Source organism: Dufourea novaeangliae, unplaced genomic scaffold, assembly GCF_001272555.1.
Source record: "Dufourea novaeangliae isolate 0120121106 unplaced genomic scaffold, ASM127255v1 scaffold286, whole genome shotgun sequence".
NCBI classification, from domain to species: Eukaryota; Metazoa; Arthropoda; class Insecta; order Hymenoptera; family Halictidae; genus Dufourea; species Dufourea novaeangliae.
This window is the reverse complement of record NW_015374181.1, coordinates 349,427-372,988: the sequence shown is the minus strand read 5'-3', so window position 1 is coordinate 372,988 and position 23,562 is coordinate 349,427. Positions and strand designations below refer to the sequence as shown.

Sequence of the window (23,562 nt, the reverse complement as noted above, 5' to 3'; positions counted from 1 at the left end):
GCTCCTTAGGAAAAATCACAGACAGTATCTCGTGACATTCAGTGACGGTGAAACATGTATTCGTCGCACGAATATTTTGGTATTTTTCTTAACGTAGGAACAACACATTCCTTTATAACAATAAATTCACTAAGGAACAACACATTCCTCTATAACAATAAATTAACATAGGAGCAACACGATAACTAACAAAACTATTTAAAGTAAATAATATGATTCTGACAAGTGGACAGTGTTAGTGACCGTACAGTGAAATAAACACCGCCACACGATGGTTCCAAATGCCTGAATTGCGGCCAAAACTCGGTTTTTTCAATATTTTATTCTGACAAAGTTTGATGAAAACTTTAGTAGAAACATCCTTGGGGATTTTAAAAAGATCTTTCTTCTCTAAGTATTTTTTTTGCGTGAAATCTTAACTGAAAGTTGGCAATAGCGGAAAACGTAAAACAGACAAACTTTGGACACATCATAATATTTAAAACATAACTCTACAATGGTTGAAAATTTGGAGTATCTATCGAGTTTACCACAAACAGATACGTCTAAAATATGAATTTAATGTATAATTATAGAACCTGATAAAGGTCGAAAATATTGGAGGCAGTTAAAAGCGTAACCTGTGTTTTTTACATTTTTATTTTTATTTCTTACTAAATAAATCTTTTCCGAATCTTCCCAAACCAGTGCTATTTAATTTCGAGTGTAAGTAAGAATGTAGTAAACAAATTCGGAAAGGAATTAGGTGCGATCATCTGCGATTTCGGCGTCAATCCGCTTTTACTTTGTAAGCGACAGTGGCTGAGGTGGCTGCAGCGCGCAGCGCACAGCAATCTGTTTGCCATTTTATTAAGGAATATGAATGGTGTTTTATGCCTTCATCAGTACACAAAATTTTAGTTCACGGGAAAGATGTTTTAAACTCGACTAGTCTGCCGATTGGTCAGATGTCGCAAAAAGCCCAGAAATGTAGAAACAAAGATTTCAAAAGATTTCGGCAATTTAACACAAGAAAATGTTCGAGGTATATAACAAATGAAGACTTGATGCATAACTTGCTAATATCATCAGATCCTTTTATTTCGAATTTGAGATCGCAATGGCCAACTCCATCTGTCGAACTTGAAGAAGGCGCAAAAAATCTTTTATCAAATTGTAGCCATGAAGAAGACACGGAAGATGTAGAAAACATGGAAGAAGGCTAACGTTTTCTTGATAAAATCTACATTATTTGATCAATATTTATTTTTTATGTTATCTCGATTTAAGTTTTTATATAATTCCTATCGAAATATTTTGTTCGTAAAATTAATTAAATTATAATAATTCATGAATAATTTACCACTAAATATATATTTTTGTTTCGTGTTTTTAGAATTTGTTGTTTTTAGCTTACTGTATTTATCTTAACAAATATATGTTATGTCTTATATAGGTAAAATAAAGAAATACAGAATTACATTTAAAACTTATTCTAGAAAGATTATTACTGCTGGTATTCGAAATTATAAACATAAATTTTTTGTCCCTGCATTTATTACTTCGTTTTTATCCTTCGTATTATCCTTGTGTTTCGTAACATAGATACTACAGTAATATTTTTATGAAAAGTAATTGCATTAGAAGTGCATTTGGTGGCATATTGATAATAATTTGTGAGAGATGAATTCTGAAAATATCCAATTATTTTCAAGGAATTCTACATTCTATACAGGAAATACTCGCCTATGTGATATCTGGCGCGTTTAGTCTGCAGTTTGCATGAAGAAAATGTAATCTTGGCACTTGTTATCACGGTACATTTATGGCGCCTATATTTGTTTCGGTGTGAGGTCTAATCAATCTTTGGAAGAACAAAGAACATTCTACGCTGAGTCTTACTTAAAATTGGCAAGCACAAATTATCATTTAGCATTGTAAAATTTCGTTAACAACAAAATTCACTTTGTGAGTATTTAAATTTAAATGTTTAATAAATGTGTTACGAATATTTTCACTTATATTATCACTTTTATGTATACTAGAGATACGCTCTTGTTCGCCCGATTCGTGCGCTACAGCGTAGAATATACATATATGTAATGCAGAATGGACAACTAACTATATTTGAAACTAAAGCATTATCAAAATACACTATCCTAGAGTGATTATTATTAGATAATTATACAGTTTTCTTTGTGTGTAGGTATAACAACTTAGGTGATCAAAATAATTTTGATCTTTTGAGTAGAGTAATACATATTTTTTTTATCATTTGAAGGTGTTTTGACATCGGCACAACAATTCACAATATAAATCCGCTTATGGTAAGCATAATCATAAAAAAGTTTTAAATTTCTATATCAGAATAAGTTTTTGCAATAGATGAAACTTGTTCACAAGAAACATTTCAAATAATCGATAAAATTATCGATTCAATGCTTTAAATTTTATATGTCGTAAACACCTGCAATTATGAAGAAAACAGTATTAACATGTGACATTCATTTTTCGTCTTGTAACTTTCGTTCGACAATATGTTTATAATTATTCTGGTTTCGAAAATAATAATTTACTTATGTGAATATCAACTTATGTTTTTATGCGGGTGTTGTTTTCAATCAGACTATATTCATCAGACTTCTATAATAGTGTTTCATACATACGTAACTTTTCATATTCATAACGATAAATCACGAATTATCAGAGAATGAATATACGGATGTTTTCTAGAATTGAAAAGATTAAATGTATAACCCTGTACGTATTACGAGAAAAACTTTATCATAATGTTGATAAAAAATTTTGAAATAGTGTTTACGTGATAAATAAGTAGACATTATACGAGTACATTTTACAATTTCATTCGATAAAACTAATGGAATATTATTTTCTTGTATTTTGTTATTTTCATCTTTGTAATAAATAAATATCAATACATAACAGAAATATTAGATTGAATAAAACTATATACATATAGTTTAACATATTTCGTGTTTTATGTTTTTCTGATTATTATAAAATCATTAATTGCTAATATTTCTAATGACATTAATAATAATGAATTTACTTAAAGTAGAGTACGTGTGCAATTAACGTAATATAACTTCAGTGCGATATTGTCCAGACACGATGAGCCACCTATTCTGAAACATCTTTTAGAAACCAAATGATAAGAAACAGGATAAAATCAAATTTGTAATCTTAGTACGTTTGGAATAACTATTGTTGTAACTTTAAAAACACCCCCTCTCTCTCTCTTTCTCTCTATTTACATTGTAATTAAATACATTTATTTATTTACCATTCATAACCACATTAATGAATGTTATAGAGTAATGAAAGGAAGTGATTAATTAGTGTAATTAAAATTCTGGAAGTGTTTATCATAAATAGTAGTTGTATTACGGGTACATAATGTAAATTATAACATGTGTACGAATAGGAATAGATTTGTTTTGCGCGGTACAACGAAATCTCGAGAGATCGAAGTCGAATATTCTCGAAGTGTTGCAGTGCGAGCAGTCACAAACTATCTGACATCAGTGCTAACCAGTTAACGCGCATGCATTTTTCTTGATAATTCGTGGTATTAATAACAAACTGTGGGAATTCTCAGAATACTGTGATTCTAGAACTCGACGAACTCCTGCGGGTGAACACACCGAAGACAACAAAGCCCATATACAAAGATGTGTGGCGGCTTTACTTGCTCCAAAAACGCATTGACGGCGCTAAACATACTTTATATCGTAAGCAGAACTTCCGGAAACAGAATTGACAACACCACTTCAAGTAGAAGCAGCTTTTAACTTTAATGATACTGCACTGTAAAGTTTTTTATATATTTCATGAGAGATTGTAATACATATAAAACGATTAAAATAATTGTTCAACTTTTTTTTATTATTTATTGTGAACTATTTACTTTATAGTGCTCATTAAGAAAATGTATTTCAAAGAGACGAATTGTTTATTTAATTTAAATATTTTTGCATTATCTTAGGTATCTATCATTAATTATTAAACATTAGTATACCCAAATTACTACTTTTTAATGCATTTTATAATCTATCCAAATAATTACGATTTAACATCTATAAGATATATAGATACATAAATATCATTTGATTTTTGAGTATATTTCTGAATTATTTGAAGATAAATGACCTTATAATTTCAGGTTGTTGCATTTATTCTAATCGGTGTTGCTGTTTATGGAAGAGCATCTGCACTAGTTACAAATCTCCCTATAATTGGAGGTATTTTAGCATGTGGTGTGATTTTAATTCTTATTTCAATACTTGGTCTTATTGGTGCTGTTAAACATCATCAAGTGTTATTATTCTTTGTATCCTTTTAAATATTCATAGCGAAACATACATAATGTGTTATTAATATATGTTGAAATATTTATAGAGCTGGTAAAAACGCTTGTATGAAATACAATACGTGTTATAACTATGCCGTCTCATTAGAGAATAAGCAAACTACATTTATCATAGAATTTTTACATAATATTTATAATAATGAAGGTGATCTTCATCAGAACAATTTCTTTGAGAAGCCCTACTCAGATGTAAATATTTACTATATTCTTTGAGCCAATGTTGAGTAACTTCAATGTGTTAGTTAAAGTTAAATATAAAGTCTCTGTCGCATTTTATTGCTTAGAAATGTGTTTCTTGCTTCAAGGAAAATTGTAACTGACCGTAACTGCATTGCTGTGTAGATTTTAATGCTGTAAATGTTTTTATTAATGAAAAATAAAAATTGTTTAACGAGGCACTATTCCCATAAGATTACAAATATTCAGATGCTTTAATTGACCAAATAAATACTGTAAAAGATAAAGATATAGCGTTGCACCAAGAAGTTAGTAATACATACTCATCAATGTGTCCCCTTTCAATAGAACTATTTAAATGGACAGTACCTTGATTGTTAAAGATGTCATACAAAAATAGTTTTGTAAAAATAGATCCGTTCTTTCTGGAACAGCTTGCGCTGACTGAAATTTTTGCATTTATAACACATATTATTGTTATAATCATCTATTTACTACTGTCAAATTCACTAAAAAGTTTAATTGTATTCAATGCAGTTTTCATTTTACTTGGAATCTAACTGAAACATTAATAGATAAGGAGCATTCCACGCGAAATCGGACACGTTTTGGAGTAACATTTCAGATTTTGTTGACATTTGGATACTTATGTTGCAATCTTTAGTGATGTATAAACGTATCTTAAAGGATTTTGGAAAATTTTTTAAACTGTTGATTCTACAGCTCTTTGAAATATAGCATCAACCTCTTTCCCAGCTTTGTGGGTGCCTATAGTAGAGACATAACGGTACTTAATCAAAATTATTTCAGATAGAAGTTTACAATTGTTTGAAACAAATGCAATGTTATAATAGCGAGACACTATTAAAAAAATTGAAAAATATTCAAAATGTACTCCACTTTATGAAAAAATTTTCAAAAATATGAAGACTTTAAAATTGGCCATATGAAAATTAATTGAAATTACACCGGTTCGACCGGCCGAGCCGTACCAGTTAGCCTAGTACCATACACCTTGGACGATCGAGCCTATGTAATTCAACGCAGTGTTAACTTCAATTAATTTTCATATGACCAATTTTAAAGTGTCCATATTTTCGAAAATTTGTCCGTAAAGAGGACAAATAGGGCTATATATTCATTTTTTTTTAATTTTTAAATCGTGCCCCGCTATTACAACATTGCATTTCTTTAAAACAATTGTAAAATAAATGTCTTCAATATAAGCTTCTTATGTCTTCACTATAAGCACCCACAAAGCTCGTTTTGATCGGTTTATTAGTTCAACAGTTATGATTTATTGAAAAAACGTTGACACTATATTTCATATAGCTGTAGAATCAACAATTTAAAAATTTTCAGAAAGTCTTCGAGATACGTTTATACAGTGAGTCACGGGAGTATTCGTACTCTCGCAATTCTTGAATTTGGGTGATTAATATTCTTTAGCAATATACATTCTGAAACGTTTATCAATAAGGATACACGTGCAATAAGTAACCTTTCTAATAATATTAATATTGTATATCTTTAATGGAATATAGTAATATATGTAAACGGAAACTGAAGCAAATCATCGAAAATTTAATCTGATAAAGGTATTCTAATTCGTACAGTTTTAGGGGCCACAGGAAATTTACAAATAATTACAAATATTATGATTACTCTTGATACTTTTGTGAGATTCATTTACATCACGATAAATTTATGTAATATGTGACTATATTACTATGAGATTTCATTTATGTTACCGTGATTTGTTATTTTCCAATGAAGTACGCATCATTCGAAAGCTTAGTTATTGCACCACATATCCCTATTGATAAATATTTCAGAATATATATTGTTAAAGAATTATTAAGCCATTTGAATTCAAGAATTCCGAGGGTACGAATACTGCGGTGATTCACTGTATATCACTAAAGACTACAACATATCCAAGTGTTAACAAAATCCGATATGTTACTCCAAAAAGTATGCGATTTCACGTGAAATGCCCTATAATTTTATGCATATCAGTGAAACAAAGACATTTGAATAGGTTGTTGACTTAGACATATCAGCTGTTAAAATAAGTTTTGTGTCCGTGTGCGCGAGTGGAAGGGGAGGGGGGATGTGTGAAATGTTTTAACACAGCAGATTAGCAAGTCTTGCAATATAGCCTAGGTTATAAATTGACCTAGGTTAGTTAGCTTGGGTTGTGTTGCAAGACTTGCTGCTAATTTGCTGTCAATTTGCTTTACCATTTTGTCAGCAGGTTTCGCCTGCAAAACCCCAGCGAAATGCAGAAACAGATAGCTATGGTTTTTTAAACAAATTTTGTCATTATTTACTGGTAGTTTGCTCGAAACTTGCATACAACTGATTATCAGGGTATACAGTAAAATATTGAAATTTATTTCTAGATCTTCATTTATAATTTTCATTTAAGTAATTATTTATCGCGACTATTTGTTAATACTATTTTCAATAAAGTGCCCAGTACTCATACACACAGAATGTACTATAACATGTTTTTTTAATACTTTTCAATCATAAAACTCTCGATTCTCGATTTGCTGCCAAGAATGTAAATAGAAATCCATTGCTTTGTTGAATGTACATAAAAAATCTTCGTCTCTGCTTAGTGTATAAGACACACGTTATAAGTTGAAGAGAAGAAGTTCGGTACTAACCGACGTGCATTTCAATACAATAATGCATACACTACATTTACATACAGTATACAGGATGTTCATGCTAATGTCCACACAATTTTTCAAATGTTCACGACAATGTAATAAAAAAAGTTGTGAACGAAACTTTATCCGTGTCGAGTGGACAACATATAGTAAGAAACATTATAAATAATAATAAACGTTTCGAAAATACATTTTTTCACAGTGAACCCATAGTCACTTTGAGTTTTTTTTAAATGGAATTGTATAATTTTTTCCCCATTATATTGTAAGGGACATTAAAACGAATTCAACCAGTACAAAATGTGACATTTTTATTTACACAATACTACATTTACAGCCGTGAAAGTGGAAAGCTTTCGAAGGTTGACGAATCGGCAAAAGCGTAGAGCACTTCGATTCTGTGCTTCTTTTCGTTCTACTACTCTATTGCTGGTAATGTAGTATGATGTGAATAAAAGTGTCATATTTTGTACTCGTTCGATCCGTTTTAATGTTCTCTACAATATAATGCAACAAAATTATGTTTCAAATTAAAAAAACTGAAGCTGACCTCGGATTCACTATAAAAATAATGTATTTTGGAAATGTTTGTTATCGTTATATTTTTTCATCTCAACGCATATGTATCAAATTTGATTAATAACTTTCTTTACAACATGGCAAATAGCTAAAAGATTGTGCGAATCATTAAAATGAACACTCAATATCTAAAAACAATTAACAAAATTTTAGTGAACATTGTAATATATTTTTTAGATAAATGAGTTTAAAGTTTAGGAATGTCGCCTGGATCAGTTTAATTCGCCTAAATTGTTCTAACTCGATTTCAAACCTTATGGAATTCAGTTTTTTCATAGACAAAAAAAATATATTGGCCAGCCAATTAGTCGGCTTTTTGGGTGCCGATTAATCACATGATTATATTATAAATGCTGTACTCGTTATATCAACACAGTATCTATTTTTCTTCGTCTATAAAAAGACATTTACTTCGTTCTTATATTGTTGTGCTATTCTTGGCCGCGAAAAATTGTACAGTGCCTAAGAATGTCTTAAGGAATGTTTGAAAGTAGTAACAGTTGAAAGCTTTCACTGATTTACTGTTAAATCTGATTTTCATAACGTAATAATCTTGCATATTCTACATTCGACAGTTCTGTAAATGTTTGGCTAGGTGTGGGTTAGGTGTTAGTGCGAGTTATGTTCGGGTCATTCCAAGCAAAGTTGTCTAATGTCATTGCTCGACCATTTTTATAAAATCTCATTTTTTGTGCATGTAAATAAATGTTTGTTTGCATGTAAGAACCGTTTTTGTGTCGTGCGGAACGTTATTTCTTGCGGTTCCGGGGGTTCGTGGAAATAAGAATATCCCAGTGTCTACTAATCACAGCAACATGGGACAAAAAGCATCTTTTTCATAAAAGCACAAGTTCCAAGTACTACCTTACACACCTTTATCCTACTTTTTTTCCAGTAGCTACAAATTGTATTTTCATTGTAAGAAAAATGAGAAGTTCAGTCGAAAATTTTTTCAAGAAGGGGTAAAATCTTGAACTTAATTCTTTCTTTCGTTGATAGAGTACATGCCAATTTAGTTAACTGATAAGTTTCAAGCCTGAGACTGAATCCTTTTTTTTCTATAATTTCTCAAATATTCCTATTTCCGTAACTTTTTCACGCTTTAGTGTTAATTATCTCTGGTAGGGGACTAGATAAAATTCTGAAATTTTGCCACTTATTTGTACTACGTGCATATATTACACAGCAAAAATTTCGAAATTGAGATTCAACTGGAAACTGAGGTACATTGACCAGCAGTGGTTCCCGAAGTATAAAATTTTATGTTAAAACTGTTACATTCTCGGTAAGTTTAAGCCAGCAAATATTTCTCAAGCGGTTAACGACTGACAAAAAATATTAACATCCTTAGAAGTTTTAGATTTTAATGTAAAGTAACATCTAATTTTAGATTTTGATAATAGCACAAAGCGATGCCTTAGTAACCAAATTAAATGCTTAGTCAAGTACCACCATCTTTACGGAAGTTCATGCTGTAATCTACTTAAAATACATAAGAAGTCAATAACAAAAGAACTAAACTTTAGTTAGTTACTTCCGTAAAGATGGTGATATTTGACTAATCATTTAATTTGGTTACTAAGGCATCGTTTTGTGCTATTATCAAAATCTAAAATTAGATGTTACTTTATATTAAAATCTAAAACTTCTAAGGATGTTAATATTTTTTGTTAGCCGTTAACCGCTTCAGAAGTACTTGTTGGCTTAAACTTACCGAGAAAGTAACAGTTACAACATAAATTTTTGCAATAGTTATATTTCAAACAACTCTTTCAAATAATTAAAAATAACAAAATTAGGACAGGAACCGAAAGAATTCTGCAAAAAATTGCTCCTCTGAACGAGCTTCTTCGGACACCACTTCTGGTCATTGTACCTCAGTTTCCAGTTGAATCTCAATTTCGAAATTTTTGTTGTGCAATATGTGCCCATAGTATAAATGAGTGGCAAAATTTCAGAATTTTATCTAGTTCTCCACCAGAGATAATTAGCTCTAAAGCGTGCAGAAGTCACGGAAATCGGAATATTTGAGAAATTACAGAAAAAAAAGGATTCAGTCTTAGACTTGAAACTTATCAGTTAACTAAATTGGCATGTACTCTATCAACGAAAGAAAGAATTAAGTTCAAGATTTTACCCCTTCTTGAAAAAATTTTCGACTGAACTTCTCATTTTTCTTACAATCAAAATTCAATTTGTAGCTACTGGAAAAAAGTAGGATAAAAGTGTGTAAGGTAGTACTTGGAACTTGTGCTTTTATGAAAAAGATGCTTTTTGTCCCATGTTGCTGTGATTAGTAGACACTGGGATATTGTTATTTCCACGAACCCCCGAAACCGTAAGAAATAACGTTCCGCACGACACAAACACGGTTCTTACATGCAAACAAACATTTGTTTGGATAAACTGACGGTAGTTTTGAAGTGTCAACATATAAGGGCAAACATGCACAAAAAATTAGATTTTTAAAAAAATGGTCGAGCAACGACATTGGAACACTTTTGTTGGAATGACCCACTGAATATAATTCCCAAATTTATCATTCGTAGAACGTAAAGGCCGTAAAAATCACAGGCATTTTATATTCAGCAAAATGAAGTCCCCCAAAATGTTCGGTCTGTCGCGTACCTCATCTGTGATAAGGTATTATCGCACTGTTGTATTGTTTACATTATAGTAAATCCTCAATGAGTTTTCGGGGGCTCCTCAGCACTGACAAGGAGGGGTTCCCTGTGTAACGCTTACGAGTTTTTAATAAGGTCTAGCAGAGTGATAAAGCTTGGAATACTGAAGTCAGTGATATTTGTTTCAGTCGTATGTGACCATTGGTTTATGAAATATAATGTTCAATGCCCGGAGCCTTCCAACACTCATCGAAAATTTACTGTATATGTATATCAATACTAATTATTAAGGAAACAAAATTAAATGGAATAAATAAAATTTCAAATACTAACTGCAGAAGTACTCGCTTTAGCGTACGCATTTCTGCCCACGTTGACATTCGTTTTTATCCCCACCTGTTCTTGAAAGAGAGCTCATGAAAACATATTTGTTTTCCGAACCTACTGACTCGTGTCCACGTTACCTCGTGTCGAATATCAATCACTCCCTCACACTCGTAATTTCTTCCTCGGAAATCTACCCGCCCAGGTAACAAGGGGAACTTACGGATCGGCTAATCGCTTTTGGAATGACACTATATAGAAGTTGTAGTACACATATAGTGTTACAAGGTTGGTAAACATAATGTGCGGAGACAGTTATCCAACATTATCGCAGTATATCCCATTATATACTGGATTAATAAATGTGATTACGCAGGAAAGCTTGCAAAACGAAATAATCGCCGACATTTCCAACAATCTCTGCCAGGCATTAATAGTAATTTCTATTCTTTATTGTAACCCCATAGTTCGAAACAAAACATTAACTTGTATTGAATGTCTTTATTTATAGGTACGATTTGAACCTCTGACAAGAAATGATACATTAATTTTGTCGATGATGTTGGACCCATGCTTCAAAGATCGTTTTCTGTCAGAAGAGCAGCGGCGTGAAGCGATTGAAAAATTAAAGCAAATGGCTTCTATTAGTAATCAGAGTCAAAATGAAAACATTCAGAGTACATCATATACAAACAACACTAATAATAGTAAGTTTTCAAAATTACCTACCAGTATATGTATATTATAATTATAATAATTTCTATTGTTTTCTTCTAGGTGAATAAAAATTAATGAAATACTTCCACAAAAAATTAGGAAATTTGGAGGGAGAAGTGGAGACACCTGAAACGTGTAGAAATCGAGAGATACGCACGTATTTCTGCGAAGAAATTTCACCACAAAGTACAGACATTGTAAATTGGTGGAAATGCCATAAAATACCATTTCCGCTATTATCAAAAATAGCCAGAAATTTTCTTGCCATCCCGGATACGCAAACATTGAGCGAGCGTTTGTTTTCGAATGCAGGAAATATCGTTACACCAACCAGGTCGAAATTATTGCCGGACAATGTCGAGGAATTATGTTTTTTACATTACAATTTAACATAATATTATATATGTCTGTATGTTGTACGATAGATTAAATGTCTCTAATACTGCCACTTTATTTATTTTACTTAATAAAAACATAACGTACGAAGAAATGTGTACTGAAGATTGTATTATTAACCTTGTCCAACCGCAAGATTTCGACCCGATCCCGAAATATCGGGTACCCGCACACCCCTGGTGGTTATGCGAGTAAGTCCTTCAAACCACTTTTGACTGGTTGTCAGTTCGCATTGATTGACTGTGCGAGTAACATTAGAAGGTACCGGATCACAATCCATTTCAGCATTTCAAAATACTGTTTTCTAATATTACTCGCGCGATGAATCAAACCGTACTGATAACCAAATACGAAAGTCGTTTGAAAGACTTACTCACATAACACATGTAAGCTTGCAGTAATACCGTCCAAGTGTACTCCGTTGATGCAGGCCTGCGACGTATATTTTTATCGCCAAATCAAAATTTTCATTAAGAAACTTCAAAATTGTACATATTTGTTAGAAAATAATTTGTGTGAAATAAATTTTTGTGCAAAATAATTAATATAAGATAAAAAGAATTATTTGCACTGAAAAGACCGTTTTAAAGTGAAAAAAGAGTTTATTTTCGGATTTCTGCTTTTGTGAAGCTCACGAAACTGGTTCTCCTGAAACAATAAACAAATAACCCATGATCGAACACCTGGTATCGGGATCAACTGGCGTACTCTGCGTCCGAATAAATATTTAAGATTATTTTATACCTTTCCATCACCCTGATGTAGGATGCTGTAGTTCAACCTCCCTTGTAAATATCTGAATATGTGTTTCATAGCACGCCAATGTCTTTCGTCATAAGAATAGAGATAGCGACTGAAATAACTGACTGCAAAACCTAGGTCTGAACGAGTAATTCGTGCGAGGAACATAAGACTTCCAATAGCCTCTCTGTAAGATATATTCGAGTTATCCTGGACCACGCTCTCATTTTCCTTGCATCATGTTGTGTGTGGAACACGGGGAATGCTCACTGGTCTGGCATTCTCCATACCGAAGGGGATGAGAATTCGTTTGGCATAATGGTTCTGGTGAATGAAGATTCTTCATTCAAAATGTTAGAGTTGTTCACAGTTATCTCGAACGAAGATTTTAATGATTGGAGTACTTCATTCATCACTTCCTGCGTTTCCGTTAATAGGAAACTATCATTCACATACAGTGGCAGCAGGACACGTCTGTCCTTAAATTGGCCCCTACTGACGCATGGTTTTTGTATAAAGTTAAAACCCTTCAAAAAACAGTTAAAGTTGTGGTTCCATTAGCGCGATGACTGTTTTAATCCGTACAGGTATTTGATATATCCATATACACTGTTTCTTTCACATCTCGTAACTGACGACAGGAGTGTATGTCTCTTTATAGTCAATTCCATGTTTCTATAAGGAACCCTGTGCACACAATCGTGCTTTGTAACGTGGTTCTTCTCCCGATGGTGAGGGTTTCATTTCAAAGACCCAATTTGAAACTTTCCAATTGGCCCTCATATGTAGCGATGAACAACGCGTCTCCTCTTCGATCTTAGTAGTCTGCGTTGAACAGTGTTGCTTCGAATCGTCTCAGCACCTTGTCTAGTTTCAAGCGCCAGCTCCTTCCAACCTGTCTCAGGCCGTATAAAGATTTCTTCAATAAACAGACCTTGTTTCCCGTTTCCAAATCCTTGAACATAGAGTTCGCTTTTATTGGAATCCTGCTGTCGCTTCCTTCCATTTGAACTCCAGAACTTCTGTCAGGAAGTTCGGAATCTCCATGAATACTTCCTCCTCAGTCATACCATTCAATTACACAATTGTGATGTCGAATTGTTTGATTGACATTCCATACTCAGCCACAAGCGCCACCAACAGGTGAATGGATCCTAGACGAGCTACTGGCACGAATGTTTGATTAAAATGGATTCCCGGACGCTGAGCGAAACCTTCCGTTACTATTCGCGCTTTTCTTCTCTCTAATGTTCCGTCCGGTTTATATTTGTTTCTCAACACCATTCGGTTGTCGATAAATTCCCGATCATCCGGACGCTCTACAAGTTCCCAAGTGTCATTTTTTATGATCGACTTCACGTCGGCGGTCATTGCTCGATACCACTTTGGAGCGTCAGGACCGGATACTGCTTGCTTCGTGGGTATCTCTGCCAGATGGATCGAATATTACACCACACGACGTGTTTCGTTTTTTCGTGCGTCACTTTGCTCGATAATTTTCACGCGAACCACTTCTGGTGTTAGTAATTCGTCGCGAGACACGATTGCGATGGCAAACCTAAAATTTTCGACTGTAGATGGCAGCCTGTACAAGAGCATGACTGACAGCAGATCCGGATCAATGTCTACGCTCATCTCACTCAACTTGTCGATTACGTCGAACATTTTTCCCATGTGTTGGCACACGTCTTCACCATCACCCATTTTCGAAAATGTAAGTTGCTTAAAAAGGGCGCTTTCCGTGCTTGCCCGTTTGACTGGTAGATTGCTTGCAGCTTTAAACACATTTCACAAGACGTTTCGCAGCCCATTATTTGTTTCAAATCAGAAGGACTGATAGGGAAGATGAAATCCGACTTTGCTTTATTGTCACTTTTTATCCATTCATCTGCTCGGGCTGTTGCTGTGGCGTCACCAACAGGAGCTTCTGGTTTTAGGATTTCTCCACTCACATAACCCCAGAAATCGTTTTTTACAAGTAAAGCTTATATTTGCATCTTCCACGTGTCATAGTATGCTTTGTTACGTATCTCGATTCGAACAAACTTTTACGCACTGATTTTGCTTCTTGACTCGTCACAAGGCACGCTAACTTATAAAATCATCTATCATACGTTTCCAGTTTTTCAACACACAGTCACTTTTACCGATAGCCCTGGGCCCATAATCTGGTAAAACACGATTGGGAAGCAGATTTAGGTGTGCAATAAACAAACACGAGATACTATATATACTGGTTTATTAGATACAAAAGGTTATTCTTACTCAAACGATGCGTAGACGTAAGACCTTTATTGCGTCAGCCAAACAAAAGCAGCATTAGAAAAGACAAGAGCACCAATTACTTAAAACTAAAAACTCTAACTTTAAGAGACGGCGCTAAAGTAGCGCTACTGTTGGCGGCGTTGGTATGGCAGTGCGCCTGCATCGCCATATATCCCCCTCCCCAGCGACGACATCGCGATTTGTACTTTTTTTGCTGGGTACGTCTTAAGAAGGGGTTGTTCAGAGGCACCCAGTCTGCAGAGATCCAACTCTTCGTTGGGAAGGTACACTGGTTTCAGTCTTTCAGTGGTAATTGTCGTCGGAGCACCGTGTATCGTCTACCACCTGTGTTCAGTCTCTCTAGTATCTTGAAAGGTCCCGAGTACGGCGATTGCAATGGTCGACGCACCGCGTCCTCACATACGTATACGTGTGTGCATGTGCATAAATCTCTAAAAACAAAAGATACATTCTTAATGTGTTGTGTTTTGGGGCGTGACTGGAGCTGTCGCATGAACCGTCGGTGTTTTTCGACAAAGATTTGCGGGTCCGTGGATGTCTCTTCCTCGTCGAAACACTCTCCCGGGATTCTCAAGGTTGTCCCGTATAACAACTCCGCTGTCGAGGTTTCAATATCCTCCTTGAAACACGTGCGAAGCCCAAGGAACACCGTTGGATGTGCTTCCACCCACGTCGACACCTCATGAAACATGATCACTGCCTTCAGTGTCCGGTGCCACCTTTCCACCAGTCCGTTAGCGGCTGAATGGTAGGTCGTGGGGCGGATTCTCTTACAGTATAGAAGATTAGTGAGGGCTTGGAGAGGAATCGGGATCTTGGAAGATCAGAGGGGCCCCGAACCTTGTCACCCACCATGGCCACTGTGTCAGCCGTAGTGTCCCTGAGCGGGATGGCTTCAGGCCACCTGGAGAAACGATCGACTGGAATTAAACAATAATGATAGTTTTGGCATACCATGAGAGGGCCTATGAGGTCCAGATTACCATGTTAAAAACGCTGATCAGGACCCGCTAGTTTTGCCGGTGGCATTTTCACGTTTCTGTGGGTTTTCGCCCTCTGGCAGGGAAGGCAGGTGCGACACCACAGCTTAATATAGCTATCCATTGCGGGCTATACAAACTTCTCCCAGATGAGACGGCTGATGGGGTGAACCAGACTGTGGACGGCGTCGAAGGCCCCTCTTCGGAGCGTGTCTGGAACGTAGGGCCTGATGCGGTCTGTCGAGTTTATGTAAGATCTTTCCAGCTTCAGTACTGTGCTACCTCCGAGCAAGGCACGGAGCTCATCGTCGGAATCTTGTGCCTCGGCGAGTTCCTCCATGGTAACTGTTACCGGCAATGCAACTGCATCAGTTCTTGACAGCGCATCAGCTACGGCGTTTTCGTCACCCGGAATATACCGTAAGTCCGTAGTAAATTTTCCAATGAAGTCCAGATGTCTGGCCTGTCTGGGCGATCCTCGATCGAGCTTCTGAGTGAACGCATATGTGAGTGGTCGATGGTCTCTCCGTATTATTACCTGGCGTCCCTCGAGGAGGTGCTTGTAATGGTATATAGCGGCATACATGACGAGTAGTTTCCGATCGTATGCGTTGTATCTCTGCGTCGGACAGTTTCTTGGAGAAAAACGCTATGGATTTATGTTGTCCGTCGATGTTCTACTCCAAAGCCGCACCCGTCGCCACGTCCAATGCGTGGGTCGTGAGTGTGAGAGGCGCTGATTGATTCCGCCGGATGCCTAAGCGTTGCTGCGCGAGCCAACTCGGACTTGGCATGCTCAAACACCTCTTCTGCTTTCGGAGTCCACTCTACTGGCCCCGTGTCTCGTTTTGTACTGCCGTTGGGGTATCTGAACAGGATTGCCTGGTATTTTTCCGAACCTCTCATCGGCGGTAATACAGGGTGGGCCATCTAACGTTTGGAATTAGAACTATAGGTTATTTCGAGGTTGGAAGGTTTGATGACATTTCCGATGTGACAGAAAGTTAGTTTTATGTTTCACATTTATGAAATGGGTCGCTTTTCGCTTGAACAAAGTCGGGACATATTAAAAACTTATTTCCAAAGTGGTGAGTCTTCTACTCAAACTGTTAGAAATTTACGACAAAAATTTGACAAAAAGGATGTGCCAAAAACGCAGTTTGTGGATCAATTTGTGAAGCGAGTTCGTGAAACTGGATCGTTGTTGGATAAAACAACCCGTGTACGTACTCGTCCAGTGCGCTTAACCGAAAACATCGCTGCTGTTGCTCAGAGTGTGCGTGAACAAGCATCAACATCAACTCGTCATCGTTCTCAAGAATTGAACATTTCACGCACTTCTTTGAGAAGAATTTTGCATAAAGATCTCGGTATGAATGCGTACAAAGTTCAATTAGTGCAAGAGCTGAAGCCGCATGACCATCCGATGCGTTTTCGGTTTGCTCAATGGGCCGAAGACCGCTTGATCGAAGATGAGCATTTTTACCGAAAAATCATCTTTTCAGATGAAGCTCATTTCCACCTCGGAGGATACGTCAATAAGCAAAATTGTCGTATTTGGGGCTCAGAAAATCCACACGTCATCGTGGAGAAACCAATGCATCCACAACGAGTGACTGTCTGGTGCGGATTTTGGTCTGGCGGCATTATTGGGCCATTTTTCTTCGAAAATGAGCAAGGAAACGCCGTTACAGTGAATGGCGATCGCTACCGCGCCATGCTAAGCGATTTTTTGTTTCCCAAAATTGAAGAGGATGACATAGACGACATTTGGTTTCAACAGGACGGCGCAACGTGCCACACAGCCAACGTAACAATCGATCTTTTGCGCACTGTTTTCGAAAATCGCATAATCAGCCGAAATGCTGATGTCAATTGGCCACCTCGAAGCTGCGAATTGACTCCGTTGGATTTTTTTTTGTGTGGAGTCGTTAAGGACAAGTGTTACGCTAATTCTAACCATCCAGAGACGATTGACGACTTGAAACATGAAATCGAAGTTGCCATTGACGAAATAGAGGCCCAAACAATCGAAAATGTACTGAAAAATTGGACTGATCGAATGGGGTATTGTAAGGCTAGCCGTGGCAGTCATTTGAATGATGTTGTCTTCCATTCCTAAATGGAAAGGTTCAATCTTTCTAATAAACTCATAACTTTGAAAAAATATTCATTAGTTTTTTTTTTATAGCCGATTCAAATTCCAAATCTTAAATGGCCCACCTTGTAATTTATTACGCCCAAGAAACGGCGCAGCTCAGCGATTGTTTCTGATTTCTTGAACTAGAGAATGTTTTCGACCTTCTCGGGTGAGAGTGAGATTCCCTCCGAGACCACGAAAACGCGGAATGGAATTTTCTATGCTCCGAACGCGCACTTTGGCGCATTAATTTGTCACGCAGTCCCGTGGTAAAATCTTGAATAAGCGTTCAAACCCCTGTAATCCCTGCATGGACGTCAGGTCTCGGTCTTACCTTGTCGGACCATATAGAACAGTGCGACGCATGGGCTGTTTGATGACAGAACCCGAACTCGACCATATAATTGTACTCTGTCATCGCCGCTCTGCGCATCTCCAGCGATAACCTTCTCGGTGACGCCGCGACAGGTGGCCCATTTGTCGTTACATGATGTTCTACACCGTGTGTCCTCTCCGTCGGTTCCGGCACGAAGTGAGTGATTCCTGGGAATTCTGTGAAAATATTGTGGTACCTGGATTCCGGAACCACGGTGCTGCCTGCCGCGTGGTCGTTCTGCATTATTTGAGCTTTTGTGACATTCTCGTTATGTTGTCGACCAGCCGCTGATTCTTCAAGTCAACCACCAAAGCAAAATGGCTCAGGAAATCCGCGCCGAGAATTCATGGTCGCACGTCCACCTCGCAAAACCTTCACTGTAACCAAATCGGGTGTCAAAAGCTTCTCGTCGAACCTATCGAATGTGGTGCCGTTTGCTGCAAACAGCTGCACTCCTATCGACGCTGCTTTTTTGTATCTGTCCTGTTTAGGAATGACTAAAATATCGCCGGTACCCAGCAGAAAGTGCAAACCTGTGTGCCAGTCCGTGACGTGGAGGCGCCTCTGTGTAACGGCACCATCTCCGGCCGCCTCTACCGGAGATGGCTCGGGTCGTTTCCCGTATTTGGGAATTTGTCGGCCATCAAGCAAGGGCTCGTACATTTCCAAGCCTTGTCGCCGAACTTGCGGTGGTAGTAGGAAGGTCGTATGCGTGTTGGAGCTGGTGATCTCGTCGTTGACGTCGGCCTGGGTTTATTTCTGGCTCCTTTATCGTGTTTCATTCGACTGCGGTTGTAATTGGCCTCCATGGCCAATGTCGGAGTCACCAATTATGTGGTGATTCCCACCTGCTAAGCCTGTTTGACCGGAGGAGGTTACCACATAAAATTACAAATATGTATTATTACTAACAAGGAGTGTATTTTAGGTGTCCGCCTCCGATTGCTTTGGTTTTCGGATATGTTTTAGAGGACCGAAAAATAAGAGATACGTGTTTTTATAACGGCCCGTTCTCATATTTAGGGGGTGAAACCACCCCTCAAAGTTTCGACCCGGAAGTACTATCTCGAAAACCAGAGGAGATACATGAAAACTTTCAATTGGTGGCTTTCATGGTTTTTTATGTACAATAAACTGGTGTTAACAAATTGTCAAAAATACAATTTGTTTATAACAAAAAAATTTGTTATAACTTTATTTTACAACTTATTGAAATTTGCGTAATGATATAAAATGACGAGCACTTAATTCCAAATCCATTGGTATATTTATTTTTCAAAGTCTGCGAAACATATTTTTCAGGAAAATAACGTCGCCAGAGTTATTCTTGTGCCGCTGCATACGTTCGTTGAAAAACAACAAATATGAATGACACAAGACATCACGTTTGCAAATAAAAGTTGCTTTTGCAAACAAAAAGATTCATAAAAATTATATCAAATTTTTTGAGAAATCGAAATTGACTTTTATAAATTGACCATTATTTAATTTTTATTAATATATTCTCCGAAAACCGAGGCACTCGGAAGCTTAAAGAACGGGCGTGCGCACAGGATATAAATAATAAAAAACTGCGAGACTAAGGAGGCAATTTCAAAAATAAATATACCAATGGATTTGGAATTAAGTGCTCGTCATTTTATGTCATTACGCAAATTTCAATAAGTTGTAAAATAAAGTTATAACAAATTGTATTTTTGACAATTTGTTAACACCAGTTTATTGTACATAAAAAAACCATGAAAGCCACCAATTGAAAATTTTCATGTATCTCCTCTGGTTTTCGAGATAGTACTTCCGGGTCGAAACTTTGAGGGGTGGTTTCACCCCCTAAATATGAAAACGGGCCGCTATTAAGAAATACGTATTTCTTATTTTTCGGTCCTCTAAAACATATCCGAAAACCAAAGCAATCGGAGGCGGACACCTAAAATACACTCCTGTTAGTATAAGTCTGTCTTTTTATTAAGACCTTTATTGCGTCAGCCGAACAAAAGCAGCATTTCAAAAATCAATAATTCCAACTACTTAATACTAAAAATCCTAACTCTAAAAAGCGGCGCTAACATAGCGCTGTTGTTGGCGGTGTTAGTATGGCAGTGCGTCTGCGCCTCCATAACCGTGTGTCGATCCCGATCAGATCACGTTCCAATAGTTATCAGCACACTCCTTGCACGTCACGTACTCGTTTATTAAAGAGAAAACTGTAAAAAAAAATTAGAATTCTGTAGCCAAGAGTTTCTTCTTTAGGCACATGCACATCGTGAGCAGTATTAACATATTGTTGACAGTATGCTGCAAAACAAATTGAGCCTCAGTTCCCCCGCATTTTTGGTGTATATGTGAAATATAAACATACCTATTCAGAGCAATGTAAATATTTTATTAAACTAAGTCTTGTAATAAAAATTGGTTAGTACTAGTGGTAATAGGTTAGTGTGGTCTGAGTAACGTTGATTCGCGTTTACCGTTTTCAGCGCTTGAGAAATGAAAAATATAACTCTTCTTGAACAAATCACGGGCACGCACCTTCGTTTGGGCTGAAAGATCCTCATTGATTCGCAAATCCTGTGGGGATACCCGAGTGTCGCTATTATCTACTTCGATATTTATAATGTCTATACTCTCTTCTTTATTTATTAACGATAGTTTCGCTAATTTCTTGAAATCACGTCCTAGCACTATCGGGTTTCGCATCGTTTCGTCTGCAGCTACACGTAATACCACATTATATTTCCCGTAATCGCAAACAAACGTCGCTCCTACAATACCTAATACTCTTAATCCACTGCCGCTAACGCCAGAAAACCGTTCGCGTCTTCAATCGCTAATTATATATTTCCGAGGAGTGAAACATTTCTTAACAAAACAGATGGCTATCCGAATCGATTTACGCATTCAAATCTATTTTAGAATTACCGTCCTTATTGTCTATCAGCAACTCTACCATCCGCTGGAATTCGTCCTCGTCTCGCTGTTCTTGTATGACACAATTGCTGGAGAATTGCACTGATTCGCTCGATGTTCGAATTTTGTACACTTCATGCAGGACCCTCGTTCCCCCCGTGATTCCGCGCAGTCTGCCCCAAAATGACCCACGTTGTTACAATTGTAACACCTCCTCGACAAATCCGCTTCCCTGGGTTTACGTTGCTTCTTGTCCTGCTGCTGTCCATCTTTGCCTATCACTGGGTAGTCCACATGAAGTGTACCAACATCGCGATGTTGCGTATGAGCTCGGTAAGGAGGTTGCAAATGCCGTCAGCATAGTTTCTATAAATTGGTAACAATGTACTTTAGCCTGCGTGCGTAGTTTCTGACTAGGGATGCCCCCAATGATGTAGCCGATAATTTCGAATCGTAGTGCAACGTGTACTCGGTTTGCCAGTGTCACTTTATCGTGGAAACAATCAGCGAATGTTTCGTCTGCATTCCAGACCTGTGCCTCAAATTCGCGACGTAACATCAGCTGGTCGGATTGTTGACCGTACATCGTTTTCAGCTCTCGCAGAAGATCCTCATTGCTTAGCTCGACGCAGTCAACTCTCGAATGGTACCATGCCAGTGCTTTGCCGCTAAGTCAGATGCACACCAACACTTTTGCACAGTGTTCGCCTATATCATAAGAGGCTAGTAATTTTCTTATTTGTTTGTCCTATCAAATAAAATCAGATCGTTGCCTCTAAATTCGCCGACTAAATCTTTCAGTTCTTGCCAAGCTGTTGCTCTGGCTCGAACAGACGCAGCTGCTTTCGGTCGCGATGACATCCTTTAAGCCTCCAGTCCTCTTCTCAGGAGCTCAGCTTCGTGCGTCGCGAAATCTCTTTCCATCCGTATGCGTTCGATCTCGAGAGCACAAATTGACAGAGCATGGCTTCAAGCACTTGTCCCCTGTTCAGGCTTGCCGGCCTGCGATTCGTGCATTTCATCGGGTGTTTGCTCTGCTGCATGTAATTCTTCAGCACTCGTCAGCGTAGTCGCGGTTAGTTGTAACGTCGTTTGCAGGAGCCCCGCATCCAGCAGCTTGATTATCAGCTCGGGTTTGTTGCCCGACGTTGCGTAACATGCGTGACTGTCTTAGAAACGCCTAACCTTTCAAGTAAAAAATAACATAATTGTAATGACAGGCCTGGCTGCTAGAGGACAATTACGTCATTGTTGTAATATCACTTGTTCACTATCTCCTTTCGTGAGAACATCAACATAAGTGATAATTGTGTCGCAGATGTAAAAAGTCGCTTTGTTTCCGCGAAGGTACCAGTCCACCGGTCACGCATGGCGTCATGTAGTACTCCGGCCAATTCTGAACACATTTACAGGCATTTTATAAATTATGCTGACATTGTATATGATCCTTAATATTATTTGTATAGTACATGTTTATTCTGTTTCTGTTATTCTTGATTCAATTCAGTATCGCTTGTGCTTGCCTTGCCGTTAATACCAAACAGCAAGAGCAGCTAGCAGAACAGGTAATATCACAGTATCGTATGACTTTATTATTTATAACAGCAGCTATATTTTTTATAAATTTTAGGGTTGGAGACGTGTTGGAGATGATTTAAAAGCAAAGGTTCAGACTACTTTTATTTGCTGTGGTTTTAATAGCACCAGTACATTTGTAGATGATCAAAGTCCATTATCTTGCAAACATGTTAATGTAAGTATACTTAAACTAAATAAATATACTGTATAAACATAAACTAATTTTTTACAATTTTTCTCACTTTCATAGGAAATCTGTTGCCCATATCCCACGGAGAACGACTGTATGTGTCCAGCCTGTATGCAAAAATTACAATCTACAATTGATTATGCATTTAAATTATGTGGCAGCATAGGATTGTTCTTTAGCTTCACCGAGGTAAATTTTAATAAATAAATTTTTATTTTGTATAAGATCACTTTCAAGTAGTATACAGTATCACATGTGTAAAGTGCAGTGTGAAAGTTATATACTGTTTCGAGGATACATTACATTTGTGAAGTGTTTCTCTTTGTTGGAATGAACAATGTTATTATGCTGATGTTAACTTGTCTACCCATTGCAGTTTATTGGGGTTTGGTTGACCGTGCGGTACAGGAACCAGAAAGATCCACGAGCTAATCCTAGTGCTTTTCTCTAGTCTAACACCATCGCTATGTCCTCTGTCACCTCATATGATCCTCCTA

The 23,562-nt window shown here is 37.0% G+C and overlaps 1 protein-coding gene across 1 annotated transcript; it reads left to right on the top strand.

Moving 5' to 3' along the window:
• Positions 1-3,525: 3,525 nt before the first annotated feature.
• Positions 3,526-23,562, top strand: LOC107192129 (tetraspanin-31-A). Its single transcript, XM_015581324.1, has 6 exons — positions 3,526-3,731; positions 4,163-4,330; positions 22,764-22,862; positions 22,928-23,050; positions 23,126-23,254; positions 23,442-23,562. The coding sequence occupies exons 1-6, from the start codon at positions 3,672-3,674 to the stop codon at positions 23,514-23,516; spliced, it is 654 nt and encodes a 217-aa protein (XP_015436810.1). The 5' UTR covers positions 3,526-3,671; the 3' UTR covers positions 23,517-23,562.